The 22732-nt window shown below is 41.2% G+C and overlaps 1 protein-coding gene across 1 annotated transcript in view; it reads left to right on the top strand.

Annotated features, from left to right (window-relative positions):
* The window catches only part of HMBOX1 (homeobox containing 1), a 62665-nt gene that overhangs the window by 20515 nt on the left and 19418 nt on the right, over positions 1-22732 (top strand). The window contains exons 4-5 of the mRNA XM_010021769.1: positions 3460-3570; positions 10872-11025. Coding sequence (XP_010020071.1) covers positions 3460-3570; positions 10872-11025 — 265 coding nt within the window. The remainder of the gene's footprint in view (positions 1-3459; positions 3571-10871; positions 11026-22732) is intronic.

The following is a 22732-nucleotide window of genomic DNA, read 5'->3' as shown; positions in this document are numbered from 1 at the left end:
GGGATGGGGCAGCCACAGCTTCTCTGGGCAACCTGTGCCAGCGCCTCACCACCCTCACAGGGAACAACTTCTTCCCAAGATGTCATCTAAATCTCCCTCTGTCCATTTAAAGCCTTTCCCCTTGTCCTGTCCCTACAGGCCCTTGTCAAAGCCCCTCTCCAGCTTTCTTGTGAGCCCCTTTACGGACCGGAAGCTGCTCTAAGGTCTCCCTGGAGCCTCCCTGTTCCAGGCTGAACAACCCCGACTCTCTCAGCCTGACATTGGAATTGCTGTAATTCTTTGTGATTACCACTTCTTCCTTAATTATTTTCTGTGAGAAGACTAGTTGTCCTATTACGATGTCTTCATGACCTGATGTGGAGCCCAGAGGATTGCAGTCTTCCTGGAGGTCTGTGTTTCAGTTTGAGAGTGAATTTCCTCAAGACAGCTGTATTTTCAGTACTGCAGAGAACTTATTTCATTAATCTGCTTCTGGCAGCAGACTGATTTATTTTTCCCTGCCAGTGCAATTTCCTAAAGTAGCATGATTATAGACAGTGTGACAGGAGGGTACTGGTGATAGTACTAGTCATTGTCCCTGTAAGTCAACTGTGCAAAACCTGCTCAAGATGCAAGAAACTCTGATGTGACAATCTGGGGGTATGTTTTTTTTAATTGAAAGGAGTGAAGATGGGTTTGTGATTAAGACACTGCACTAGAATCTAGGTGATTCTACATCAGTTCTTCTGTTACGGACCTTGAACCAGTCAAGCTGTTGGAATATACAATTCTGGGGCCTCTAAACCAAGTTAAGGTGCAGATGAAAGATACTTATATCTTAAAACCAGAAACAGGACGATTGGTATAGGTAAAGGAAACATTTAAGAAGGTTGGCTCTTACTACAGATCTCTGAAACAAAGAGAAGAATAAAAAAGGAGAAAAGAATGATAGGATATGGAACTTCAAAAGGTCTTCTAGAGGTTATCCGCTACTTTCCTATGACCAAACCAAAGATCAGCTGCCTAAGCCATACCAGGCATGTTCTCTGGGGTTGCAGCATTGCTATGGAGGTGTGTAAACCAAAGTGCAAGATGGGCTGTGGGCTTTTTGCTAATGCAAAAAGTGCTATGGACTGCAGCCCTGTTCACAAGATGCCATAGTCAAATAATAATGTACTGAGAATTTATCATCGAATTTGTACATCTCGGCATCCTTTACAAAGCTCCATTTCGCAGAAACAACTTTATAAACACTGAGGACTTGCAATGGGTCAAATGTGGACATGGAGGTACACAGCTTGAATCTTCTGGCTCCTACTCCTTTGCTTTGTCTCGAGCACATTGTCTGGAGTGGCTAACATCTGTACCACTTTATGACCCTGTCAGACAGCCTCTTGAGCTGCATTTGGATTTTCCAGTAGACTCTTGTTGAAGATACTTAATCTCTATTTATAATTTTATGTACTAATGCTTTTCATTTGTATCTTATGTTGTTATCCAAACACTCAACAAATACTAATTCACTGCCGTAAGCGTAAGTGGACTGTAGTAAACAAGTTAATTAATGGTGCTGTTACCCATTGATTAATAGGAGCCAAGCAGCCAAAAGCAGACATGAACAGTTGTGACCCACAGCACTGTGTTAAAGAAATGGCTTTTCAAAATCATAATAATAAGGGAAGAGCTGCAAATTTTCAAAACTTGGTCTTTTCACTGCCCATCAGGCATCTGGATTACAAGATTTCAATTAGACTGAAGCCTTGTTTTGGGTCAGAGAGGTTTATCGACTTTTATTGGCTTATTTTGCTACCAAATTGTATGCTTCCACAGTTACTCGATGTAAACTTGGCAGAATCTGAGGTCTGTGTTTAGCTGAATAATTTCACTTCCCAACTAATACAAACTCAGTAATATATCCCAGTGGGGGTAATCAACTCCTGACTGCCCCAGCTGTTTCTGAACTCTTCCAGCTGTGGGGCAAATGCAGTCTCTGAGAATGGGTGTTAAGAACATCAGTAGATGTACAGGAAACAAAGCCAGACCTGAGTAGGTTTTGTGGGCAGAGCTCTATTGAATAGCACTAAGCTTCTGCACTCAAAACAAAATACACCTATCCCTTTTCCCCAGGACAATTAAAACTTCATAGGCTCTGAAATCCTCTCTAAGGAAGAACAGTTAAGAGCATAAACTCCGAACTGTAAAAATCTGGTTGGAGAAAATTCCCCTGAATATGATACTTGAGAGTCAAGTTGTGTCATTGTAAAGTTAACTAGCTTCAGTGTTTCAATGCAAAAACAAAAACCCCAAAAAACAGCTAAACAAAAAACAAACCAAACCCCACACATAGTAAATAATAGGATTTTTCCCATTATTAGAAGTGGTAAAACTACAGGGGGTTGTTTTTCATGAGTTAAATATGCTTATGAGATCTTATAAAACCTTGATGCATCTCGAGAGGGGAGAGGTAGTTTGGTTTCCATGTGAAAACCAGCCTTCTACCTGCCTCAGTGTTATCACCAAGCAGGTGGTGGCACAGGTGGTATTCAGCAGTATATTGTTTCTTGGAGAGGCTCCTAAAACTTTACTTCTAAGGTGAGTTTAGATGTTGTTAACCCTTTTTGCTAGCTGAGGAGTCTTGTGGAAAGCACTGGAAATCCTCTAGTACTGCTTCAGTTATTCAGCAAACTACATATATATTTTAAATGAACCTCTTAGCCCACTTTTAAACCTCTTGCATTGTTGGGTTCTTTTCCTTCTAATCACTTCTTTTCCCTTTCTGCATTGATCCTTCATTCAATGTCACACTTTGGAGGTAGCTGTTAATTTCTACATGTTTTTCCCATTTTACTATTTTCTTAGAATTCTTGCTTTAAAAACTCTAGAACTTTCTGTCCCTAACCTTGTGTGGATACCTAGAGCATGAATCCTGCTTTGCTGACAGACAGCTGTCCTTTGTCTTTTGTTTTCTGGCTGCTGTTACAGCTACTGATAGTTGGCTTGCTCCATTTCTGGGCTGATCTGATCTATATCACATAAACTATTTCTGTGTTTATCTCCCTTCTTTTTCAAGCATTGAATGATAACAATCTCCTAACTATCATTATTTATTTATAATAGTGGGTAAGGGACTTGTTCCAATTTCACAGATGAAGAAATTTTGGAATCGGGGAAGTTGTGGACAGTTCAAGTCAGTGGTAGATCTGGCTTCCCAGTTTGTACCCTCTTTGCTGGTAGGTTGATTGTGCTGATTCCAGGATGTACCTTGAGTAAAGTTGAAGATAGCAGGGAGAAGTTAAAACAGGTAGGTATAGGGGGGGCAAGATTGAACTCTACTTTTTCTGTGGTTGAAACATTATGAGTTCCTGAGCTTTTTAAGACAACATTTTATCAGTATATAAACCAATTTAAAATGTTTTAAAAAGAACAAGCTTTCTCCTCCTCTTTCTCTCTTTTTTATCTTTTGTTCTGGTTTTTTAACAGGTATCAGTCAGAGCCGGATCTCCCATTGGCTGTTGCAGCAGGGGTCGGACCTGAGTGAGCAGAAGAAAAGGGCATTTTACAGATGGTACCAGCTTGAGAAGACAAATCCTGGTAAACAAATACAGCCTAAACATCTCCTGCTGTTTTATTTATGGAAACTGTTTTTTATCATTCGCCTCTTGGTCTGGTGTCGTGTAGGGGTATTCCCTCTGACCAGTTTACTTTTTTTAGGAGAGTAGGAACAAATGTGCACTTTGCAGTAAATGATCTATAGCTGACTAATCCATAGGTATCCATCCAGTTCCTCAGTCCTGTTACTTGACCTGTCCTGTCAGTGCTAGCCAGTGCTGGGAATCAGAAGCTTTCAGTGAAGTTGTAGTCAGGTAACATGAAATATATGCTGAAGCTTTTCAGAACAAACAAATAAAAAACATTAATAACGGCTGCATAATAGAATGTTGCATAAAAAAATAGGCAGTTTTGTGGAGAGGAACTCTGGGATAACTTCAGAGGGTTTTGCATTGGATGGGATGTTGATAGTTAGAGTGGTAAGTTGGAGATGTGCCTCTCAAATCCCACCTGCTTCTTCGAATCTCAAAATAGATCTTAAATACAAAAAGAAAAGCTCCTCGTTATCTTTCACTAACCAGCAATCTTCAAAATAACAGTAGAATTAATTTCCTTCCATTGTTCTTCTCCATAGATTTTTTTTTTTGACAACAGTTCTTATTTTTCCCTTTTGGTGGTTTTATTGTAAAGATCAAAATATTTACATTCAATTTCCTTTAAACAATGGCATGATTAAATTAACTGTCTAATTGTTTTAAGAAACCTGAGACTCAGGCTCCCTAATGTGAACTCGGCTTTAATATCCAAAATTCTATTAAGAAAAATTCCAGTGAAAACAGATCTTTACAACTTTTGCTTTGTGTATAAGCTGAAAATCAAGAGCCTGAAGCTGTCAGTTGGCTTGAGAATGAAAAACTTGAGCTGAAAGTTGGGCTGGTTCAAATCGATGGCTGAGCCCATCCTTTCTGTTAAGCAACTATTTAGAAAATGGTTTTAAAGAATGAAAGTGCTAGGGGTTGTAAGGTGCTGGCAAGCTGCAGAGATTGCCAAGAAGCCTTGATTTTGCAGTGGGTGGAATTGTGATATTAAGGATTATCAAAGTTACTGGATACAACTGTTCAGTATCACCTGCTTTGAAAGCCTCAAGTTGTACCCTATGAAGTAACTCTCAGCCACTTACCTTTTATGCAAGGTAATGCCTCCAAAACAGTGGAGAGAACTAGAGGGGTTTTGGAAGATGTATTGTGGGGAAAAAAATGCAACAAAAAAACCCAAAACAAAACAAAAGTCCTCCCCTAACAGTGAAAACTGTTATGTGGATCTTTCTTATGGCCTTGCATCTTTTCTTGCTGTTTGGAGCTGTTTAAGAACTAGTATTCTGTGCCGAGGTAAGAGAAGCCATGTCAAACTTAGCACTAAAATTTTTACTTCCTCCTCTTAAACTTCTTTCTTTCCCCATATCCACAAGCTCACGTCTTGTTTGTCCTTTCACTCTTGAGAAACATCTAAGGAAGGAAGACTTACAACGCTGAAGGTTATGGCTTAAATTGAAATGACTTAACATTAACCTCTACTTCTCTGATGCACTGTTTTCCCAAAGTCTTGTTCACTTTTCTTTATACACACATGGAAAAAATTCTTGAGTCGTTGCTCAAGTGTAACTTATTTTCAAATAAAAGCATTTCCAAGAAGTGTAAAAAGAAAAATGCTTCCTCAGCCTATGCCAAGGGACTATTTGGATGCATTTAAATTCCCTTTAGAACCAAGAAACATTTGGTTTATTTCTAGGGACTGAGGTAAAGGAGGGAGCTCTCAGTTTTCCTGTAGCTGTTGGAAAAGTCTACTTGAGGAAAATGTGGTGGTATTTATTTATTTATTGTAGGATAATCCACTGCTTTGAATTACTGCCATCTACTATATTGCAGGTCAGACTGGCTAGCCAAGAGATAATTAACATGCATACCTGCAAGCGTATATAGTGTATTAAGAAAAGTACAACCTTGTCCAAAGAACCCTGGCTTTAAATTACTGTTACAAAACCAATTTGGAGCCTAAGATTTGGATACTACTTACAGCATCCAGTGATTAGTAGACTAGACTAGCCATTCTGCTGTCGTCTTTAGGGTCAGAAAATGAGAAAATCAGCGAACTTCTTCCTGCCATGTTCAAAAGAAGCAATGCTGTCATTGCACTCTCTGTAGAGTGCAAAAGTTTGTCCTCCTTTCAAGAAATCTAAGAGATTAAATGACTAGCATGTGTTTTTTCTATTTGCTCAATTACTAGGAAGTGACATTTGGCTTTATATTCTCATATATCCCATCTATCCAATTCCAGCTGCTGGGAATAAAATCTCAGTCCTTCTCCTTTGACTGATAGAGTCAGGTCTCTCTGTGGAGAAGCACCTACAAGTTTGAGTTACCAATGGACAAAGCGAGGTCTTTGGGAGCTTTTAGTTCCCCCCTTTTCTTCAATTCCTTATTTTAGAAAACTGGATTTTCAGAGTTAGTCCATTTTCTGACTGAATTTGTTTGGGTAGTAATGGAAAGAAAACTTGTGCTTAAAATTGAAACAGTTTTGAAGGACTAGGATATCAAATATAATCAATTTATGAACTCTAAACAAGGAATAGTTGTTTTGTACAGAAAGCATTGGAGATCACTTGGCAGACCTGTAGTCTTTCCTTGGCTCTGTCAGTTTTTCTGTACGACATGTAGCAAATGACTTAGCCTTTGCACCTCACTTTCCCATCTCCTAGATAAAGATGGGTCTGTTTCCATTGTGTGACTTGCCTGCCTTGCCTGTAAGCTCCTCACAGCAGGGACTGTCTATTACTGTGCTTATATAACCAAAAGAGGACTTATAAATGCATCAAAAAGGATTTTATTTTTCTTTTTTCAAATGTGTAATGTGCTATATAATGCTTTAAATCATCCACAAGCAGTCCTCCGTCTGCTAACCCAAGAACTTTGTGTTGTGGAGCCTTACAGCATTTTTGAGATGTTGCTGCTGTTGGGATGTTGCTCCTATGCAGAAGGGACTCAGCAATTCCATCGCTTTCCTTATTTGTCAGCTTGCTTTGACCTCTTGAATATGCTGTTTGTTATTTGCTTGATTTTGATTGTGAGTTTGCATGGATAGGTTCTGTACTTCTCCTATCTTTGGTGATGGGTGTTCAGTCAACAGCCGACTTGAACATTGCAAAAGAGACTAAGTCTCATGGATCAGGAAAATAAAACAACTTTTCCTAGTGTATGCAATAATCTTGCTCAAAAATTTCTGGATCAACGTTTTCCTGGTAGGAGTGATGTCAGAGTTAATGGCAATGATGCGAATTCCAGTGTACTAATGATTATAAAGTTTTTTCTGGAAGCAGTTGCCAATTAGGGTGAAAAGCAGTTTTTTGTTGAACAAAGAAGTCAATGCTAAATGCTAGTGTTTGAAAGGTCTTTAATCCAATTAATAGAGATGCTTTTAATTTAGATCAAGCTTTTTTCAGACAGGCACCATATCTCTTGTGTTTTGTAGAGGACTGAGAGCATTTTGGCAGTAGATAAATAGTATATGTTTCAGAAGCCAGTATATGAGTGCACAGAGTCCTATAATGTTCTGACTTTTTTTCAGAGCCTGTGAGTTTTAAATAAATAAATAAATATTCCTTTTTACATTGGTAGTTGCTGGCCTGATTTGGCAGGCACTGGATCTTGGGTAATGTGGAAAGTTTGTCATGAGTAAGTTTAGCGTGTCTTTTGCCTCTGTGTACTGCAAACTGAAGCTGGCATCTAGAAATGATGTGTTGAAGTTACAGATGGATACAGACTGCTTCCATTTAGTCTGTATATTTATTTCTGCCAGTCTTCTGTAATAAAAAGGCAGCTGTGGTCACCTTGGAGAAAACCATGTGCTCTTCCTCCTTGAACAAAAGGGAAAAAGAAAGGTACTTATTATCAAGTTGTAGCATCTCTTGTGTTATTCCCACAGCAGTTCTTATTTAGCTATGAAAGAAAAGCCTTCTGAAGGAAAAAAATGAAAAGAAAAAATCAGGGGCTGGGTATTCCATGAGATTTGAACTGGAAATGTATTGTTGGTGATTTGCTGTTTTACAGAGTAAAGAGAAAATAGTCCGTTTTGATCCTCTCTATCCAAGCAATGAGATCTGTAGGGAACGTTTTGCTGTGCAGGCTGCTGATTCAAATCTAGCCTAGCTCAGAAGTAACTGAAAGGTGTTTATTATGTGATCTTGGGTCAGCCTGGCTAAAAATACAGCATGACATCTGTTCTTATCAGTATAATATATGATAGGTACTTGCTGGAAAGGCTTGCCGGGAAATGGTTTCTTGGAGCTGGGAGATGGCCTGAGGCTTGCTCCAAACATTTTGCACATGACCCCTTTATGATGGGGCCTCTCTGAGACACGTGATGTGGATCAGCAATTGCATGTGACACTTCTAAGAGCAATGCTCTTTCTTCAGGAAAGTGTCTGGGATGTGCTGAGAGAAGGCAGGCCTTTGCCATGAGGAGTTCTGTGAATAGAGAGAGCTGCATTCCAGCTCTAGAGTACCACTCTTGCCTCCTCTCCCAAAAACCCACCTGCAGCATCCTCCAAGTCATACCTGGCACAATGGAAATACAGTACTGTTGCAAAAGGTGCATGGCCCTGGCAGGGAGTGAGAGATGTTGCATTTCATTTTTGTCTGCAAAAGCGGTTCTTCCCAGATGCTTCACCTCTATACCCCTTATAGATGTCTTGCTCTTTGATGCATATACCAAGATGAAAATCTTATACTGCCTTTGCTGTGCTCATTCTGGTCAAGAGAGAATTTCCACTTCTTAAAAGCATTTGAGGGATTTGTAAAAGAATCTGACCTAGTAACGAGAATGTAACTTACTAAGTTGTAAAGAAGTGGAGCTGGGTGGCAAGAAGATTGAAATGAAGCATTTGAACAGCAGAACAAAAGGGATCCCCAAATGCTCACTTAATTGAGGGCCATGAAGAAAAGCTCCTTAGTTAACTTATCAAAAGTGACAGTAGTGCATATGTCCTCCACTTTTGCCGCTTGTGCAGCCAAGCGTGTTTGGGCCTCTCTATGCATTCAGATGCTTCTGTCTTTATTTGTGTGTAAAAACCAGTGATGAGTACTTGCTTGTAATTCTCGGCATACTTCTTTCTGACCTTTCTGCTTCTGATACTGATGTTACCCCATATAAAAGAGAAATAGGTAAATTGATCTTGCAAGGCTACTAAAACAAAGCAAGCATCTCTGTTCAATAAGAGAACATAAAAGCAGCAGGAGCAAAGTTATGTTTTAAATGCAGATTTTTTTCCAACCTTTGTCTGAAAAAATCTCAGGCACATTTAACAGAAACACTTTGTGCCTCTTACCTTGGTCCTGGAGTCACGGAATGGTTTGGGTTGGAAGGGACCTTAAAGGTCATCAAGTTCCAACCGCCCTGCCGTGGACAGGGACATCTTTCACTAGACCAGATTGCTCAAAGCCCCTGTGTCCAACCTGGCCTTGAACACTGCCAGGGATGGGGCAGCCACAGCTTCTCTGGGCAACCTGTGCCAGCGCCTCAGCACTGTCACAGTGAAAAATTTTTTCCTAATATCTAATCTAAATCTACAATTAAATTGTTAGGCATCACTGAGATTTCTATACTCTCCCTTTTGAAATAAAATCCTTAGGCAGGGAAAGTGTACTGCTAAGGCAATTCAGGGAAAGCTAATTTCTTGTCCTATTCTCCCCTGACTCTTTTTTAATTTAATATTTAAATCCTAGCAACTTGATACTGACCCAGACCCCTAAACTGTGCAAGAACTAGAAAGAGTAGTTAAGGAAGTTTCCTTGAAATGGCTGATAAATTGGTAATATAGGAGATATTTCACATGTCAATAAAACTAAGTAATCTGTGTAGGCTTATTAGCTGGGAATTAGGAAGAGGCACCATCCGTTATGCATGCAAGGCAGCATTTGTGGGCTTCCCTTCCTAGAGACTTCTCCTGGGAAAGAATTTTAAATTCTTTTGGGCTCTGATACCTAACACCGGTGCAAGCCCCTGGCAGTAAGGAAAATACTCACTGCATTTCTGGAAAGGAACACAGCCAAGTGCCTAAATAGCTAATTTCTTGCTTTTTAACTCTAGGAATTTGTTTATTGGTTAAACTTTAAATTCCCTTGACCCTTTTACTCTGTTTTATATTAAAGAAGCAGTTTTGTTTCACTAACACAGTATGTTTTCATGATTAAATCCTAACCATTCTGAGTAAGTCTGCGTACCCAGAGGGATTTGCTGTTTCAGCTCTGCTTTTACGTGTGCACAATACTGTATTCCTGGTGTGAGCAGAGTTGCCTGCTTCTCTTGGATCTATCCAGGCTAGTTCAGTGCGTGAATTCCAGTAGAGCTCAGTATGCACATGCAATACCAGTAGTGATTTATCTTTTCGTACAACTGGGGTTTTTTAAGTTTTTTGCACACAAGAACAGCTATTTCTTCCCTCCAAAAGAAGTCACTGAGCACAAAGCTGTCCTTCAGAATGTACCCTGTTTTATGTACTAATGTCCTGTACCAGGTTCCCATACTCACCAAGGGATGTATGAAAGATCAGTCTTTCAGATTCCTTGATTTATCTTGATTTATTAACTGAGAGACTCTCTTGTGGAAAGAATCAGTGGTAAGTTTCAAAGGGCCTTTTCTGAAGGCATTTTGCCAAGTCTTGTCTCTTGCTTGATGCTTTCCAGCTCAGGATTCTTGAAAAGAAAAATGAATCCGTAGAAGGGGGGCAGAAGATGAAAGGCGTGATGTTAATCTGCTTTCGGTGACTTTTTCAGGCAACCTAGCACTTCGGAGTCCCATGTTTGTTCAGGTTACAGGGTGTGTTTCTATTGGTGGAGCTACTTCAAGTGTTTACTCAGCTCTTTGGGAATGTTGAAATACCTTTGGTATAAATTTACATTTTGCTTCCTGAGACTGGTGTACAATTAAAGAGAAACCTGTTATTTCCCATTTTTTGGCAGAAAAGGTAGCAGCACACCTAAATAAATCCCAGCTGGGGCATAGCTCACCCTTTCCTCTCAGTGAAGACCGGACAGCTTTTTAGAAGAGGCTGTCAGCTCAGTTATGTCTCCCTTACATTTCCATGCTCACCTGATACGTCTCTGGCTTGGAGGCTGGGGATGGGAACTCTAGCTGGCTTTGTGTGTCTTCAAGGTGTCTGTGTTTGATAATGCTTTGCTTTTTTAGTTTGAATGATTTCATCATCTGTCTTGTCTTTTTTCATGAGCAGGAGTGAGAAAATGAGCATGTTTTTTAATCCATTAGGAAACACAGTTATTTATTATTCTTAGGGGCTACATTAAGCATGAGACCCGCTCCTATCCCAATAGAAGAGCCAGAATGGAGACAGACGCCTCCCCCAGTCACAGCTACCTCTGGGACCTTCAGACTACGGCGAGGCAGTCGGTTCACATGGAGAAAGGAGTGCCTGGCTGTTATGGAAAGGTACGTCACTTTGGGGTTTCAGAGATGGGCATTTTAAAGCCAATGCAAGTATCCTTTTTCCTGCTCCGTTGAACACCAGCTTCATTTTCATGGATGTGTTTTAGCAACTCAAGCCAATAAAATCTAATCATTTGATTTTAGATGATAGAGTAAGAGGAACTATTTTACTGCTTCTGTTTTAAAAAGTATTATACTGCTTTGGGAACAATACCTCATTTTTTGTAGCCCCTAAAATATCTTGTCCATATCTCAGTCTGGGAGCATTGGTCTTCAGCTCTTCCTTTGCTTTTGCTGAAACCTTCCATTTAGCCTAACACAGGCTCTGGCTTGGTGAAGGGTCTGCATGCTCTTTACATTCTGCATTTCTCCTTTTCCAGTTTACTGATATGTCCTCATAATGAGTCATGTTATTTTATAGTTGGTAACTGCCATTTCTGCACCACTGTAACTGTTCAGGATGCAGAACTTTGTCTAACAAGCAGTAGATTCCTTGTCCAAAAAGGCTCTTACAACCCTTTTACATGAGCTGGGAACAGTACAGAGCAAAGTGGATCTTTCAAATACATATGCAGAGTGGCAGGTGATCATTAGAGCTCCCAGCCCTTCAGTCCTGCAGAGACGAAGCACTCTGAATCTGGGCTCCTGGCTGCCTATGTGCTTTGCCTTTCCCTCTCCTTACACTAATGTCTCTTTTGTGGATAATGTTGTATAATAGAAAACGGCTAGTGAACTCAAATGTAGTTTAGGAATGAATGTTATTTCTGGTAAGGGCTAAATGGCTGGGAGGAGTTATCTTCCCTCTGAGAGCATGAGGAACCTCCTTTCCATGGAAGCACCAGATGACTGTGTGTGCTATACTTCTCTCTGGCTTGCAACTCCATTGAGTTCTTGGCCAGCAGATTTTTAAGATCTTTTGCCATTTCTATAATGCTTCTCTTTCATTTTTCTTGCATGAAAAATGGGCCTTTGGAACTGATTAGGAGCAGGAGAGTGCCTCCTTTTGCCTAAGCTAAGACCAACACTCTGAGCTCCCTCAGGGACCCAAGCCATTTTACAAACAAGATGGACATACATCTGTGTGGCCACAGGCTATCACAGGGTCTTAGCAGGGCTGAGACCAGTAACTTAAGTGTTTGTTTTCCTATTCTGTCCTGGCACTGCATGGATGTTTTCAGCTTTGGCTGAATGTTTCCCCAAAGGAAATATTGTAAATGTTTGAAAACTGTTCTGCTTTGCTAGACCAAACTAATGCAAAGTCCTGAAGTCTGATGGTGTAGGGGACTGGGTTTTTCTGGTGTCCCCTTCCACACAGGTGGTACAATGTGCAGTAGGATCTTTAGAACTTTAAAATGCTTGTATGACCATCCTGAGTGCAATATGTAAAATGACAAAATCATTACAACGCTATGTACCTTCAGGATAGTACCATGTCCTTATTAACCCCTCTGTGTGTGAAATACTGAGTTACTCTGCAGTAAAATGAGAGATTTTTGGGCATGGGTGTTTTTCTTGGTTTCCGTCTGGCCGGAGGTACGATAACTGCTGTTATTTGCTGTTTGAATCATGATAGTGCCTTAGACTCCTTTGTGCTAGGTGCTGTAGGAACACAGAGCAGAAAGAGAAAGCTAAGCAAGTACTCCCCTTTCCTCCTTCAGACCTCTCCCAAAGCCAGTCTCTGTTGTGACACTCTGAAGAAGTCAGGCAACCTGTAATGGTTTGGCATATGTCTGTTAAAAAGGCATGAGATTTGGTTTTGGATATGGAAAGAAGCAAGTCAGTGTTGATATTGGAAATCATTCAGTTGTATATACAGGTACATAATCACTTGATCTAATTTTTTCTTCTTTGTCATTCTTGGGTTTGTTTGCTATGTCTTGTGCTCTGCAAGGTCTTTGCTGCTGGGGTTTTCTTCATATTCTGCTGTTTCATGGAGACTTCTTGCCACATTGTCTTAATCTTGGCGTTAATATTTATTTGCAAAACCTTTGCTAGGTCACTGCGAGCACTGGATTTCACAGCCTTGGGTGTGGGTACTGGAAAGCATGGCTGAGGACGTTTACTTGAGGCAAGAACACAGTAAACTCAAGCTGTGGTAAAAGCTTCGTGTGACAGTAAAACTACACCATAAAGCAAGTTAGGACTATGGTTGTTTAACTGTTACACTTTAATAGGCCTAGCTGAGTGGTAAGGATGAGCTGTTTTACATGACAAGTTTTGAAAGAGTGGGAGAGGAGTACCCTCTTGTGAGCCTTAGGAAGAAGCTAATTTCACTTATAAGTCACTGGAGTCCTCTAGGCATGTGAGTAATATGGCTGATTAACAGCAGCCAGGTTGGAGGTAACCAGACTCCTGGCTGTCTGGCCCAAGCAGATCAGGATCACTGGATGCCATAGGGTCAGGAATAAGCATTTGGCCCACTGAAATGGTGTTCAGCATTGCATGTGGTCTGGTGCCATTTCTCTGGTAATTTACGTTTTCTTCTGAAGGATTAAGTTTTGATTGTGAGTGGAGGCATCTTACTCAGTTTAATGGACTATTTTCCTTAATCAGTGCAAATTTAATTGCATTATGTTTGTGTGTCCTGCAGCATCTTGATGGTACACCTAGTTTTTGGTGCACGCAGGGATTTAGGCACCTAGTTTTGAGATTCTTATTTGGGAACCTCAGTAAAGTGCTTGTTCATCTTGGTTTCTAGCTATTCAGCAATGAGAAATAGAAATCTAGAAGGCAATTCCATCCCACTAATGCAACTCGTATGAGGGTTATATGCTCCTTCCTCTCTGGCTACAAAAGAGATGCCTTGTGCAATTAGACCTAACTTTGGTGATTTAGTTAAATGCCTGAAGAGGGCTGGATCTAGACCTTAATGGAAACCCATGGAGGTAATGCAGAATTACTTCTTCCTATAAATTCTGAAACGTTGGTGAGAAGCTATGTAAACATATTTTTGGTGAGGATCAAAGTCTTGGGCTGTTATATCAGTTAATTGTAGTATGTGCTTCTGACTTTGATTCAGTTGATAAGAAATGCAGTTGCTAAAAGTCGATGTGTCAAACCAGCTGAGAGTACTTCAAGGAAAGAATCTGAATTTGATTGCAAAATTAGAGAGGTTTGCTTCTAGGAGCAGGCTCTCCAACTGAAAATGCACAGCACCAGTCAGGATTTGGCACATGAACTGCATGAGGAGGGTGAGGGTTGAAGGGCTAGTTTCTCTTATTAAAAAATAAATAAAAATGCTAGTGCAATTAATTATTATATTGGTGCCAACCTGATATAATTAAGATTAGAGTTAGGGTCAGCACATACGCTTAAATGTCTAATGTACATAAGTGTCTGTATACAGGGTATGTGTATTAAAGAAACTAATTGGTTTATACTGGATTTCCGGAATGCTGTTTGTGGTTTCTGTAATTCAATTCTCCAGTCTTCACTGCTTTTTTGGAAATTCTCCCAGGCTAGTTTATTAGTTGGTAGGCTTAGATTTCGGACAATAGATTCAGCTCTCTTTCTTCCCCCCCCCCCCCCCCTTTTTTTTTTTGCTCTTAAATATCTCTCCGAATATTTATGCTCTGAAGGTTAAGAGGAGCAATAGTTCCAGAAAGTAAAGTTCTATATTTAACTGCAGACTAGGTGTGGTTCAGACAACTGCAGTGCAAGCTCCCTCTCGCTGCTGTTCTAGTGATATCAACCTTGACCTGTTCTCTTCTTCAGCCTCCTGCTCATGAAATATGCTGAGTTTTGTGTGTGGTGGTGATGGCGTGTGGCTTACCCTCCTTTGGGAACAGAGCTAAGACTACAATAGTCCTTTCTGAGGTTAAACTTGAAAGTCTGTCTCTGGTTCAGTTTAGTGTTTTTCATTACATCTTGTCCCACAGATTTTTTTTTTCTTTTCTCTGCTTTACTTCTTTTCAACCCCTCTCATTATAATTATGAAATTGAAAATTTCCTTAAGGTTTTCTCTTTTTAATGAAACTGTGTTGTCTTGTCCTTTTCTTTTTTTTTTCCTCAAGTGATTTGTGCTTCTCATCATATGTTGGAGTTGAGGTTTATCTTCTTTTTCAGGCAAAAAAACATCCAAGATTGGCAGCAGAACGAATGACTGTATACCTGTTTTAAGGCATTTCTGTTAGGTGCCATTAAAGATTGAGGGGGGGGAGGAAGGGGAGGTCTGAGTGTTGTTTTTTAAGTATATGTTTTATCGAAAGATTAAATTAAAATAACTGAAAATTCTGCTCTAAACAAAATGAATAATTCATCAGTTGAAAGTATTTCAGTTTGTCTAGGGAGCAGGGACTTTGCTTTCTGGTTGAGGGTTATTTGGTTTGATTTTATGGGTCTGTTTTTCTATTTTAACGTTTGTCTGTGTTTTCGAAGCATCCTTTTGTAAGGATATATTTAGATTAAATATGACTAGATGATACAGCTACTTAGTATCCCCATTTCATAGATGGCAAAACAGAGTCAGGCATTCCACCTGGCCTTGTGATCCAAGGCAGCTTGTATTCATAAGAGAAATGGGTTTAGATTTCACAAGATACTCAGGGTATAGTTTCATGATATAGCTGAGCGGAATTAAGTTTGTCACCATCTCATCCTTAGGTGTTACCCTGTCTCATTGCCCTTCTCAATTCCCTCCTCCTCAGTTTCCCAGCTCCTGCCACCCCGCTTTGTGCCAGGTATGTTTCTTGTCTGAGGGAAATACCAGCCAATTCAGCTTGGTTCAGAAAAAAATAAATTCTTTTTATTTCCCCCTGCATTTTATTGAATTGGTTCAGCTTGCTGTGCAACAAGGGTGTGCCAGAACTGGCCCAGGGTGAATGACAGGAGTGCGCAAGTGAGAGCACAGTAAGGGGAAGTTAAACAAAATGATAAATAGTTTTTCCATGGTGTTTTTTTGATCTGCTTGGTTTTGTTCTGATTTTGTTTACTCTCAGCTGGATGAATTTCTGCTTTAGTTAACAGCATGGTCATGCTGACAGTTGTGGTGGCATCATGGAAGAGGTGTCCTTTGATTTTTGCCATGGAGCAGGAGTCTATTACACTGCCAAACTCTTCGTTAATTTTGACCAGGTTGTATTCTTGTTCCTGCTTTAAAGTGGAGCCAGGTTGCCGAGGAAAGTTATCTCCCTGCCAAAACCAGTCACTGTTCGGTCTCCATCAGCTGCATGCTTACGCTGGAGAATATTTAGCATCATCTATCTTCCTGAAAGAAGCTCCTCCTGCAGTGGTTCCAGCAAGCCAGTGCCGGGCTGGGCCAGCAGAGCCCTATGCGTGGTTCTGGCACTGAGTGATATCAGCCCTGACATGCGTTATTAGAAATTCTTCCGATTGTGGAAGCGCTATTACTGCCTCTCTCCTGAGCGCTGGGGCTTCCACGGCTTCCCTGGGGAAAATAAGAGCTCTATTACCTCCTGAAATTCAGTTAGGATATTTTCTTAGTTAATTTCATCCCATTACTCTTAGTTATGTCTTCTAGCAGAACCTTAATACTGGCCCCATAGGGGATCTAAGTTTCCTGTGCAAGGCTTTGGTAGAGATTTAAGTTTTGGATTCATTGCGTTTCTCCCTTTTCAAGCTGACAACAGAGCAGGAAGTAATGTCTTTCGGCCCCTTCCATTAGGCTTGTACATTGTTAGAAACAGAACATCAGTTTCTCATCAATATAACGATGTCCATTGGTTGGCTTGGGAATGCTGCTTGTCTTCTTCAGGTTTGTTTCGCAGCCTACTGGGAGGTGAGGAGTGCTGAGAGTTATGCTCTGCTGTCCTTATGAATATTGCATGGCATTGAACCTTTCAGTGACTTGCCATTGTCAACTGTAAAATACACGTCATAGAATCACGAAATGGTTTGGGTTGGAAGGGACCTTAAAGCTCATCCAAGTTCCAAGCCCCTGCCATAGGCAGGGGCATCTTTCACTAGAGCAGGTTGCTCCAAGCCCCTGTGTCCAACCTGGCCTTGAACACTGCCAGGGATGGGGCAGCCACAGCTTCTCTGGGCACCCTGTGCCAGGGCCTCACTGCCCTCACAGGGAAGAACTTCTTCCTCAGATCTCATCTCAGTCTCCTCTCTGTCAGTTTAAAGTCATTCCCCCTTGTCCTGTCCCTGCAAGCATATGTCAAACGCCCCTCTCCAGCTTTTCTTGTGAGCCCCTTTGGGCACTGGGAGGCTCCCCAGAGCCTTCTCTTCTCCAGGCTGAAGAGATCTTCTGCCTGCTTGGGAGACTGAGCCAAACTTTAAATAAGGGATGAGTAAGGTACTAAAATCCTATAACTCCTTAGATACCAAGGAAGACTGGTGTTAAGCATTAGGAAAAACTTCCTAACTTGAGCAATGGCCGAGCAGTAAGCAGGCTATCTACAGAAATTACGGAACATTTCTCAGGAGCAAATTAGCTAAAATCTGTCAGAATGGCTCCGATGTATATTTGATCTTAATGCAGAGGGAAACATCAGGTGGCTACATTATTTACCATCTTTATTCTATCATAAGGTGTTTGTTAGTCAGCAACTTGCAGTGGGAGGTTCAACTTCTTTAAGTCCTTTGAGATGTAGGGAGTGTTTTTTTAGGATCTTTGTTTGACGTTCATGCTTATGAAATGCTTTGAGATCTGTGAGTGCAGGCACTTTGCAAAGGCATTCAGTAAAGTTCAATTTACAATTTAGACCTAGGCAAGATCATCTTACTGTCTGAAAGTTCAAGTGGTTTTGCTCAGGGTCATTGCTGTATGTCTTCAGAAAATGCAAGAGCAGACATTTTATGCTTGCTACACAGTATCTTCCTTATTTTGCATTAGATCAAGCTATGTTCCCTCTTAGACATGCATAATATACAAGCTTCCTATTCTAATCAGCTGTAAGCAAATCCCAGTTGTTTGGCAGATTGCATGCAGTAAAATATAACTCAAGGATGTCAGTCCGAAGTGGTCGCCAAACTCTAGTCTCTGAAGGATCGAGCACTTAATGAGTTATTTTTCTTTTCAGGAGCTCAGGTGCTTCTTGTATCTTTGTGTCCTCTCTCTCTTTTAAAATAATAAAAAAGATCTGTGGGAGGGGCATCACTTTGTGGCAGACTCCAGATAAAATTTTTATATCTGCCAAGGTCAAAATAACTGAAATCAACATTTGCAAAAGAGCCTTGTCAATCTGACCTGCAACAGCACTGTCTGGTGCAATAAACCCACATTTTAAGAATAGAAATTTATCTCTAGTCCAGATATTCTCCGACATTTCTCCAGCACCAGTTGAGATACTTCACGGGCCCCACACTTCGGAGGAGACCCCTGCATGCTTACACGTGCAATATCCAGCTGCCCTGCTTGCAATGATTTCATGTAGCCATCGCCAGCGTGTAAGCCTGTGTTGGGGCACTGTCTAAGAAGAGGGAGGTGTAGAGTCAACCCTGGTTCAGCTTGAGTTCCTATTAAGAAAACACGTGTGATCTGGCAGATCTGAAGAGCACCATGAACTATAGGCTTCTTAACATCTGCTATGTCAGCCTAGTTGAAGAGCAGCTGTTTGTCCTTGGGTGCCTTTTCCAGCCCCGTCTTCTGTCCCTGGCACAAGGGCAGACTGGGCAATATGTGCCCATCCTGTACCAGCAGTGTGGAGTTCTGGCATGTGGCTGAAGCTTCAATGCTTGGCAGTAAGCAAGACCTGTCCCCTGCAGTGCTGCATCCAGCTCTGGGGCCCCTGACATAAGAAGGATGTGGAGCTGTTGGAGTGAGTCCAGAGGAGACCACAGAGATGCTCTGGGGACTGGAGCAGCTCTGCTATGGAGACAGGCTGAGAGAGCTGGGCTGGTTCAGCCTGGAGAAGTCCCTTCCAACACAAACCATTCCATGATTCTGTGATTAATAACCGAGGTGGTGGTGATGATAATCATGGTGATGTTGATCATTCTTTCTACCTATCCTCTCTGGCCTATGACTAGTTCATACATGGCTGGCAATCCTTTGGCTGTGAACAAAAGCTCTTATCTCCTGTCTTTTTTTAAAAATCCTGGTATTGCAGCTGTGGGCATTCTTATTATTCACATAAATATGTAATTTCTTCTAAATTCTGCTAAGGTCTTTGGGGTACTTTGGGAAAACTAATTATGCCTAGTTTCATTTTATATGCTAAAATGTGTTTAAAAAGTTGGAGGTCCCTTTTGCCTGAGTATCATGAGAAAGAAAAAGAAAGAACATTGTGTTTACCTTCCCATGATCATTCATTGTATATACTATTATCAGTGTACTGTGTATTTATCTGCTCTCTGAACTAAACAGTTATTCTCTTATCTCTTCTCAGATGGCAAGTCTTCACTTGTCTAATAATATTAATTGTCACTCTTCTGTGGACCTTTTCTATTCCTACATTTGATTTTTAGTGACCCAGGGTAGGTGAGTAGGGACAGGAGCAGAACTGATTACCATATTTCCAAGCTGAATATTCCAGTTTATACCGGCAGCAGAGGCTGATTCCTATTGTTCTCTGACCTCCAGCCTCACATCTGGTTTTTGCTGATCACTTCTGTGCATTGATTGAGAGTATGTTGAGTAGTCCACAATGATGTATGCCTTTTTCCTGAACATTTACAATTAATTTAGAACCAGTCTGGTATATGAGGAGTTTGAATTTGTTCTTTTCCGTCTGCATTACCCTGCTTTTTGCAAAGATAGCAGATGAAGTTCAGTCATGGGAGTGTTTAGATAATTGCTGTGAATTTCAAAAATAACAGCTTTATTTGTATCCAATATAAATAATTGACTTTCCAGAACATCATTTAACATAACTGTTAACGCCAGTCATTTTAGGTTACAACTTTGCTGAGCCAAGGGCTTGCATTCTGCTCATATACAGAGCCTGGTGCAGTGGGCTCTCTACAGTCACACTGAGACCTCTGGCTACTGCTTGCTGTAAGGAGAGTATAAAAGCACAAATCTAATACTGTGGGTTATCTTTCTTCAAGCTTTCTTCTATGCCAACACTACACTTTTCTGTAATCCTTCATGCTGTTCTTCCTATGACTGTTCTGTTTAAAGTACAGAAGCAAATAGTAACAAAAAGCTCATATTCATTAGCTATGCTGTTATTTTCTTACCTGTTAAAATGAATTCAGGAGCCAGGGAAGGTCATGGCAGTGCTTGTCACAGAAACTGTGTGAATGGGACCCTGGGCACATTGTCTGCATCTTGTGTAGCTGCTTTATAGTGACTATTCACTATAGGCTGTATGGAACAAAATTTCTGGATCATATTGCAGCCCAGGTAAAGGTGATGTGTCTCTGGACGTGCAATGGTTTAACAGTTGCACTCTGCTGTTTCTCTCTACTGAAGGAGCTCGGGAGAGTGCTGGGGAGTGTACTCACTTGATGTGAGCAGATAAGGGCAAGGTCCTGCACCTGGCTTGAGGCAATCCCAAGCACAAACAGAGGCTGGGCAGGCACTGGATTGAGAGCAGCCCTGAGGAGGACTTGGAGGTGTTGGTCAATGGGAAGCTCAACATGACCCAGCAGTGTGTGCCTAAGCCCAGAAACCAACCGTGTCCTGGGCTGCATCACCAGCAGCGCATGCTGTTCTTCCTATGACTGTTCTGTTTAAAGTACAGAAGCAAATAGTAACAAAAAGCTCATATTCATTAGCTATGCTGTTATTTTCTTACCTGTTAAAATGAATTCAGGAGCCAGGGAAGGTCATGGCAGTGCTTGTCACAGAAACTGTGTGAATGGGACCCTGGGCACATTGTCTGCATCTTGTGTAGCTGCTTTATAGTGACTATTCACTATAGGCTGTATGGAACAAAATTTCTGGATCATATTGCAGCCCAGGTAAAGGTGATGTGTCTCTGGACGTGCAATGGTTTAACAGTTGCACTCTGCTGTTTCTCTCTACTGAAGGAGCTCGGGAGAGTGCTGGGGAGTGTACTCACTTGATGTGAGCAGATAAGGGCAAGGTCCTGCACCTGGCTTGAGGCAATCCCAAGCACAAACAGAGGCTGGGCAGGCACTGGATTGAGAGCAGCCCTGAGGAGGACTTGGAGGTGTTGGTCAATGGGAAGCTCACCACGACCCAGCAGTGTGTGCCTAAGCCCAGAAACCAACCGTGTCCTGGGCTGCATCACCAGCAGCGTGAGCAGCAGGTTGAGGGAGGGGATTCTTCCTCTCTGCTCCACTGGTGAGACACCACACACACACACATGCCCACCACAGTCCTGCATCAAGCTCTGGGCCCCAACGTAATAAGGATGTGGAGCTGTTGGAGTAATCCAGAGGAGGCCACAAAGATGCCCTGAGGGCTGGAACAGCTCTGCTATGGAGACAAGCTGCGAGAGCTGGGCTTGTTCAGCCTGGAGGTAAATGGCTCCCTGGGCAATGACAGACATAAGTGACCATAAAGATGTGATCATTCCGCTTTTGGCTCTTTTTCAGCCTGCTTAAAGTCCTGAGAAAGAACTAGGCAGCCCTGTCCTGCCAGCGAGGGTCATTCCAGGTCAAAGCTCAGCTAAAAGGGACAGTCATTGCTCACAGTGTGATTTCCCTGACCTGTATGTAGTAATAATATCCATGGAATAAGCCACTTAAGTGAATTACAGAATTAACTTCTTGAGTGATCTGGAAAGCGTTCAGAAGGAATTAGTAATCAGGTTGGCACCTTGTCACCTCTTGCTTTGATGGAGCCAGCTGTCGGCATGGAGCATACATGAGCACCATCCAGCCCAAAACACTGTTGGGTTTGCCCATTCCTGGTTTCTAGAAGTATGCAAAGTGTTCCGGCTGACTCTCATTGCAGCTACTCTCTGAACAGAGTCCAAACCTACCTCAGTGAAAAGAACTTCTCTGCCATCTAGTAACAGATGTGAGGTCTTTATGCAAGTAATAAAGAGAGTAATTACAAGAAATAGTGAGGGAGGAAAATTCCTAAGTAAAACTCTTAAGTATGTTGCATCATGTACTTATGGGCTCTTGGTCAGACTGTGGAGCGCTTTAAACAGACTTAAAAGAGTGCTTTATCAGAGAACCATATGGGCTTTAACCACAAAAGTCACTACCACATCCTTTTTTATCCTTTTCTTTCTTTTTTTTTTTTTTTTGGTAGTCCAGGATAGTACAATTGACCTTTTTTAGTTTGATTTTCCTTTGGAACATGCGTAAGTTTTATTTTTTTCCTTTTAATAGTGTGCTGTTTGAGAGGATCACTTTCAACCGAATAGAAGACATGGATCTGTTCCAAAGAGCTTTTTTAATATGATTTTCTTATAAAGAACAAAAACAACAAAATAGGGCACATAAGTACAAAAGATACAGAAAAAGTCATCTGGTTTGTTGCCTATTACATACGTAGGCTGGCATTCTCTGAGTTTCTAAATGCCCCTTGATTTTCTCTTCATCACAGGAGCATTGGACTGGGATTTCCAGGTTCATGTCTAGCTTCTTTTGTTTCACTCAGCCTTTATTATGAACTTTTCAGAAACTGCTTGAATTCTCTATTTTAGAAGTAGGTGTAGCCAAGGGTACAGAAGCCAATCAGGAGATGGCTGCCCAGCAGGCTCTCATCATTTCAGCAGTTCGATATCTAAATTCCTGAGATTTTGGGACCCACTGTTCTTGGATCAGTATTATCATTTAACTAAATAAATCCTTGCCTCTGTTTCTTGTCTCCAGTGTTGGTCCCCTTTTTGTATTTGTGGTAAGCTATAACCTGCCTTAAGGTTTGCTCAGGTAAAAC

This window comes from Nestor notabilis, unplaced genomic scaffold (assembly GCF_000696875.1).
Source record: "Nestor notabilis isolate BGI_N333 unplaced genomic scaffold, ASM69687v1 scaffold229, whole genome shotgun sequence".
Taxonomy (NCBI): Eukaryota; Metazoa; Chordata; class Aves; order Psittaciformes; family Psittacidae; genus Nestor; species Nestor notabilis.
This window is presented reverse-complemented; position numbering and strand designations above follow the sequence as displayed.